General features: G+C 44.5%; 2 protein-coding genes across 3 annotated transcripts in view; one reads left to right on the top strand and one right to left on the bottom strand.

The window, feature by feature from the left end:
- Positions 1-4,319, top strand: part of LOC133849511 (disheveled-associated activator of morphogenesis 1) — a 43,291-nt gene extending 38,972 nt beyond the window's left edge. For both annotated transcript variants that reach the window (XM_062285645.1, XM_062285646.1), the window contains 7 exons: positions 80-257; positions 941-1,642; positions 1,704-1,909; positions 2,294-2,433; positions 2,501-2,662; positions 2,726-2,889; positions 2,956-4,319. In XM_062285645.1, coding sequence (XP_062141629.1) covers positions 80-257; positions 941-1,642; positions 1,704-1,909; positions 2,294-2,433; positions 2,501-2,662; positions 2,726-2,889; positions 2,956-3,863 — 2,460 coding nt within the window. In that variant the 3' untranslated portion in view covers positions 3,864-4,319. The remainder of the gene's footprint in view (positions 1-79; positions 258-940; positions 1,643-1,703; positions 1,910-2,293; positions 2,434-2,500; positions 2,663-2,725; positions 2,890-2,955) is intronic.
- Positions 4,320-4,763: 444 nt separating this feature from the next.
- LOC133849513 (calcineurin B homologous protein 1) lies at positions 4,764-5,702 on the bottom strand. Its single transcript, XM_062285649.1, has one exon. The coding sequence runs from the start codon at positions 5,596-5,598 to the stop codon at positions 4,855-4,857; it is 744 nt and encodes a 247-aa protein (XP_062141633.1). The 5' UTR covers positions 5,599-5,702; the 3' UTR covers positions 4,764-4,854.
- Positions 5,703-7,384: the final 1,682 nt, after the last annotated feature.

Below are 7,384 nucleotides of genomic sequence, written 5' to 3' on the forward strand. Positions count from 1 at the left end.
GTAAGTGGAAGTCGCAGTACTCGTAAAATAACTCGCTGAGATCTTTACTTAATCTGTGTTGTCTTTGTCTTTGGTGCAGGACTTTTTCGAGATGGTGCGCGCCGAGGACGAGAAGGAGTTTGCCCGCCGCTTCAATGAGGAGCATGTGGACACCAAGAGCGCCGGCTCCATGTTCGAGCTGCTGCGTCGCAAGCTTAGCCACTCGCCCGCCTATCCGCACATGCTCTCGCTGCTGCAGCACATGCTGCTCCTACCCTGTAAGTACAATTCGCATTCATTTAACCAGAAATCAAAACATGTAAGAAGGCTACAGTCGAGTGTACTCGCTTTGAGATATCCGCTACCCATTCTGAATAAGAGCAAAGCAGTGCGGTATTAATTTTACTATATAACAAATTAATATTCAGAAAAGTACTATCAAAGACTACAGTTGGTATATTAATATAGCATATAGAAAAATATGCCGGATTGTCAGGATTGTTAAAAGTATTTCTTCTTTCGATATGCTTAATATGGAATAATTTGACAGAAAAATGTAGTAGGTTCCTTTAACGTCGATAACTTTAAGGTCAACTGGAGGCAGTTCAATGAGGTCAGCAAAGTAATCTTAAAGAAGCAAAAGTGTACATAATACGGAAATAATGACTAATTTTGTATTGCAATCTGATAAAAATCTTAAACGTAATTCAAGAATTTATTTCATAGTGCAATTGTTGTGGTTGACAATCTGGTATATATTGCCCTCGATATTATATAATTTTTTAGTGAAGTAGTAATTTGATACATGACGGTATATTTTAGTATTCTGCGGTATATTTTCTCGATATATTTTGCCAAGCATTTGTTGTCCTTTTTATAATTTGAATGAAAAAGTATTTCGATAAACTTATTCAGTATATTTTAGTAAATGGTGCTCATTCAATTTGTTTCCCCCTTCCAGATACCGGACACAGCACAGAGCATTGGCTGCTCATCGATCGCGTGGTGCAACAGGTGGTGCTGCAGGTGGAACAACGTCCCAGCAGCGATCTCATCTCCGACTCCGATGAGCCCGGCAAGCAGCTGAAGCTCAACAACGAACAGTCAACGGTGCACGATCCGGATGTGGCGCCACTGCAGATCGATGTGGGCAAGCTGGTCCGTCTGCTCGTCAAGGAGGAGCAATTGACCCAGGCACGCAAGCGGGCCGATGAGCTGGAGCGCGAGAACTTCGATGTGCAGTCGCGTCTCGCCAAGAAGGAGCAAGAGCTCGATCTGCGCATGCAGGAGAAGGAGGATCTGGAGACCGGTTTGGCGCGCATGCGCGAGCGACTCGAGAAGGAGTCCGCTCAGCACTCGCAGGCCGTGCAGCGTGCCCAAACCGCCGAGATGAAGGCCGAAGATCTGCAGCATCGCCTCCAGACGGAGCAACAGGAGCGCGCTCGCCTCGAGCGTCTCGTCACCGAGGGCAGCATACCCGACGATCAAAAGGTTGCCGGTCTAACCGGTTGCAATGGCGCCGTCTCGCCACCGCCGCCACCACCGCCGATGCTGAAGACGGTGCCACCACCGCCACCGCCCATGGCACCAGCCATGTTGCCGCCACCGCCGCCTCCATGTCCCGGCGCCCCTCCACCGCCGCCCAGCATGGCACCAGCAATGGGTAAGTTATCGACTCCTCCTTTTTCGAACTCCCGCTCTAATTCCGACTCTGCTTGAAACAGCTCCCGTTGCACCCAAAGTGGAGTTGCCAAAGAAGAACGTGCCACAGCCAGCGAATCCGCTGAAGAGCTTCAACTGGTCCAAGCTGCCCGATGCCAAGCTACAGGGCACCGTCTGGAGCGAGCTGGACGAGAGCAAGCTCTACAACAACATGGAGCTCGAGTCCATCGACAAGCTCTTCTCAGCCTACCAAAAGAACGGCGTTTCGGTAAGTGGAAGAAGCTAAAATTAAATTAGAGAAACGTTTAAGACAAAGACAACTTTAAAATATGTTAGTGGAGAAGGGTTAAAGACAACTTTAAAATAGTTATGAACAGCAAATAATTTCAAATACGGTTGGCCATAGATAAGATAGTAATCTTGCCTAAGAACCCATTGAAGTAATCCGATGCAACTTCTAGCACAATAACAGAGCTGCTGCCAGGCTTCATTAAATTAGTTAAGGGACTAATTTGGATAAGTGAGGCTGTCAAAAAAGTTGCTAGAGCCACTTCTAATCTCTAATCTAATGAAATTATTGTAAATCCATATTGCATAATCCTAAACTGTTTTTCTTCCACCAACTATATACAAATTGTATGTTTCTCTACAGACCACCGATGGGTCGTATGAGGATCTGCGTGTGACTGGCAAGAACAAGCAGAAGGTGCTCTCGGTCATCGACGGACGACGCGCTCAGAACTGCACGATTCTGTTGAGTAAACTGAAGATGAGCGACATGGATATATCCAAGTAAGCCACATAAAGAAATTGATTTCAAAGAGAACTTCTTACAAAATGCATTCTTCGATCTTCACAGAGCGATTCTATCGATGGACAGCAATGAACAGCTAGCATTGGACATGGTTGAGCAGCTGCTGAAGTTTACGCCCTCCGCCGAGGAGCGTGCGCTGCTGGACGAGCACAGCGAGGACATTGAATCATTGGCGCGTGCGGATCGCTTCCTCTACGAGATATCCAAGTGAGTTGATCAGTTGTTGAGGAAATGCAAAACGGAATTTACAAATCTCCTTCTTGCTTTTAGAATACCACACTATGAGCAGCGGCTGAAGAGTTTGCACTACAAGAAACGCTTCATGCTGACGGTCAACGATCTGATACCGCGCATCACCAGCGTCATGGAAGCCTCCCGCGAGGTGGCACGTTCCCGACGCCTGCGCAAGCTGCTCGAGTTGGTCCTGGCATTGGGTAAGTCCTCGCACATTAACCAATCAATTCTCTGTTCTCTGTTTAATCCAAGCTTCTCCTTCTCAGGCAACTACATGAATCGCGGCGCTCGGGGCAATGCTTCGGGCTTTAGGCTCGCCTCGTTGAATCGCTTGGCGGACACCAAGTCGAGTGCCGCCAAGGGCACCACATTGCTGCACTATTTGGTGCAGGTGATTGAGAAGAAGTTCAAGGATCTGCTCAAGCTGGAGGACGATATACCGCATGTGCGTGAGGCGTCGAAGGTGTCGCTAGGCGAAATGGACAAGGACATACAGATGCTGCGCACCGGTTTGGCGGATGTGGCGCGTGAAATCGAGTTCCATCGCAGCTCGGGACCGGCACAGCAGGGTGATCGCTTTTTGCCCGTGATGCGTGAGTTCCATGCTCAGGCGTCGGTGCGTTTTGCCGAGCTGGAGGACAAGTTCCAGGACATGAAGACACGCTTCGATCGGGCGGTGCGATTGTTTGGCGAAGATGGTTCCGTGCTGCAGCCGGATGAGTTCTTTGGCATCTTTGATTCATTCCTCGCCTCGTTTGCCGAGGCGCGCAATGACAACGAGAGCTTCCGTCGCCGCCAGGAGGAGGAGGAGAAGCGCGCCAAGCAGGAGGCGGAGCTCAAGAAGCGCACGATTGAGCGCAAAAACAAATCGGGTCTCATGAGCAGCGTCGCCCGCAATCTGGGCCTCAAGTCATCGCACAACGGCGGCTCATCGACGGGCAGCGGCGATGCCGGCGGCAAGGGCGACAACAAGGGTGAATTCGATGATCTGATCTCGGCCCTGCGCACCGGCGACGTCTTTGGCGAGGACATGGCCAAGTTCAAGCGATCGCGCAAGGCGCGTGTGCTCAACGGATCGTCGCCGGGTCCGGGACAAACGTCGCCGCCTCGTCACGGAAGTTTGCAGCGTGAGGAGAGCGGACGCGAACGTGAACGGACCGTGAGGCGTCAGTAGATCCCCTGCAGCTCCTCCCCCCCTCCTTAAATGCGCGCTAGTATTTCCCCAATTATTATTTTATTTTTTTTTATTGTGTTTCCTTCTGTAATTATTTATATACCACAATCATTTATATATATACATGCAGATATATATGAAGATCAGCTAATGCAAGCGTCAAACCAAATTTTTACAAAAAAAAAAAAAAACTAAAAATATTAATTGTAATTTGTAATTTAAAGCGATGGGATGAGAAACACACCCCACACACACACCCATACACATACACATACACATACATAAATTGTAGCGTACCTTTCCAATTGTGTTTGCAATTAGACAAAAGTAAAAAAGAAAAACCGATATCTATAACTATATAACTACATAATATACTACATACATATGCGATATATTAGGACACGTTACAAATGTCAAAATGCTCATCCTGCAGCACTCAAAGTAAAAACAAAAGAATGCTAATGAAAATGCAAATCAAATCAAATGCAGCATGCAACATAATCATTATTATTATATATACATAACATATATATATATATATATATACACAAGAACCCAGAGAGAGTGTTTCGAGAGGCAAACGCGGCCTGCCATAAAAAGTCATGTTCATTATTAACAATTATATAAATATTATTATATATTATTATCTATTTTATTCTATGTATTTTTTTTTTAGCACGAATCTCGCTAAAATATATTCAAGCACTTTACAAGTTTTTACGAAATGCAAAAGAAAAACAAAGCTAAAACAAAAAAGAGAAATGAAAATATTATTATAAATAATAAATATTTAACACTAATTAATGATATATATATGATGAGTATAATGCTAATTGTGTTTTTGATATGTATGGAAATTCAAATATTAACTTTAATTATTGCAAAAATTGTAAGTGCAAAAAGTATTGAAAAATTATGAAAGCAAAAACGGAAGTGAAAAATAAAGAAAACAACTTCGATATTGATTTTGATTAGGATTATAAATTTCAAATCACGTGCGCTTCCCCTCATTTTCTTCCTCCTCCTCCTCCTCCTCCTCCTCCTCCTCCTTCTCTTCCTCCTCTAGCCACTTGCTAACTGCCAATTTGGACTCCACATCGACCGTTGCCAGCCTCTCCTCAAACTCCTCATAAGTGCTGCTCTCTCGCTCCCCAAAAGCCAGCTCCTCCAGCAGCTGCAGCTCCGATTCGCTGCTGTGCGGATGCACATTGGCCACACCATCCGAGGGAGGCGGCAAAGCGTTCAGCAAAGTTGTCATCACCTTGCGAAAATCGGTTCGTTCAATGCGACCGCATCGCTGGGTGTCAAACATGTGGGAGAGCAGGCGCAGCTTGTGAACACGTCCATCGAGACGTTGATGCGGCGGATGGTCGCATTGTGGCACCAAGAACGTGGCACACGTTCGCACAAATTGTCCGAAATTGATGCGATCCCTACTCATCGCATCCGTATCCGAATCCGAATCCGAATCTGACCTCGTCCCCGTTCCCGTTCCCGTTCCCATCCCCGTGTTTGTGTGGCCAAAAAAGCCATCGATTATCTGGCGATGCAATGGATTCTGTGCCAGCTGCGGTATTCGCAGCAGCTCTGTGGGCGTCAGATATCCCCGCTGACAACGATCCAGAGCCAGAAAGCGAGCGTGTAGCTGATCAAGCTGCTCGATTGATAGCCCGGTGGCCGCTTGATGCGCCTGCAGTTCGGCGGCACTCAGCTGATGGCTGTTCGTTAGGCCCATTCCGTTTTCGATCAACTCACGTGATCCTTTATTTATTATTTACCTGCCACAAATTGTGTTCATAACTTTCAACCCCCTTTGCCAAACGAATTAGTGTCAATTACTGACAACGAATCCCCAGCTGCCCAATATTATATTCATCGATTACTCTCAGTTAGTAACAAACCAAACCTTGACTAAAACCAATGTCGAGCTGCTACTCTTTAAATGGTGTCTTATTTTACTAGCTTCATATATCCTTAGAATCCTGATCAAGTTGAAATAAGTGTCAAACGTTGTATTTTTTAACCGGACTATCAAATGAGCAAACCATATTCAAAATTATCCTCCAACTTTTCGAGATATTCAGAGAGAAAATTAAAATTTACGAATATTGGATTGGATATAATGTCAATCAATAGATTTCGATCCCACAAATCGAATGCAACTAGTCCCGTCCAAATACGTTAGAATATGACCGAGCTTTCATAATTTGTCTGCTTACAACAAAATTTGCATGTGCAGCTAATAAATTTGTGTAGCAGAATTTCAGGAAGTTCCTTTTTCAAATCTGCAAATGAAAAAGTGTGAAACAAATATTTGGTGTGACATACTTTCAGGCTGACCAATTTATTCATTGCAAATAAAGCAGTGCACTGCAGTCACTGCAGTGCAGTCTGCAGCAAATAAATTTTTTGTGGCATACTTTTAGGTAGCGCAAATGTTGTCGTAGTTGCAATGGAAACCAATAGATGGCGCCACTTCTACTGCTGCATATTTGCTTGCTGCTGATTTATGTTCGCCTGGTATTTCACTTTTTGAATTGGCATTTTTTGGACGATCGCGGTGGTGATCTAGTGTACAACAACAACAACACGATTGGCTTGTTGTTGTAGTAATTATTGAAGGACACAGGTCAACATAGTAATTTGTGCATAACTCGAGAACCATAAGGACGATTAAAAGGATATTTGGCAAGTCGAAAGAGCTTATTAATACGCACCGTTTGACACATCCTTTGCCAGGATACGCAAGGACATTCAGGAGTTATAACCTATTTTCCGTGCCATTCTATCTCGACTCCTGTAAGGATTTTCGTCCTTTTTATTGCACCAGTCGATTCGTATTGCTTTTAACTATCTTCATACCAAAGGACATCACGATCGTCCTGATAATGGCAGACTTTGAAGAAGTAGAAATTTAGCCGTGTTTCCGATACAAACCCATAGATGGCGCCACTTCTACTGCTGCATATTTGCTTGCTGCTGATTTATGTTCGCCTGGTATTTCACTTTTTGAATTGGCATTTTTTGGACGATCGCGGTGGCATCTAGTGTACAACAACAACAACACGATTGGTTTGTTGTTGTAGTAATTATTGAAGGACACAGGCCCAAATAGTAATTTGTGCATAACTCGAGAACCACAAGGACGATTAGAAAGATATTTGGCCAATCGATGGACCTTATTAATACGCACCGTTTGACACATCCTTTGGCAGGATACGCAAGGACATTCACGAATAATTGCCTATTTTTCGTATCATTTTATCACGGCTCCTGTAAGGATTTTCGTCCTTTTGAGTGCACCAATCGATTTGTATTCCTTTGAACTATTCTCATACCAAAGGACATCACGATCGTCCTGATAATGGCAGACTTTGAAGAAGTAGAAATTTAGCCGTGTTTCCGATGACTTAAAAAAGTGATTGGGTCTGTAAAATTCTTGAATATATGTAAATTGAATGTACTCATTATTCTGACCAGATCCTTAAGGATTTCTTTTGTATTTAGTATAAAATTGCAAT

Source organism: Drosophila sulfurigaster, chromosome X (assembly GCF_023558435.1).
Source record: "Drosophila sulfurigaster albostrigata strain 15112-1811.04 chromosome X, ASM2355843v2, whole genome shotgun sequence".
Lineage (NCBI taxonomy): Eukaryota > Metazoa > Arthropoda > Insecta > Diptera > Drosophilidae > Drosophila > Drosophila sulfurigaster.

Coding starts and splice junctions, on each gene's coding strand:
- LOC133849513 (XM_062285649.1), bottom strand. CDS start 5,598: ATGGGCCTAACGAACAGCCATCAGCTGAGTGCCGCCGAACTGCAGGCG.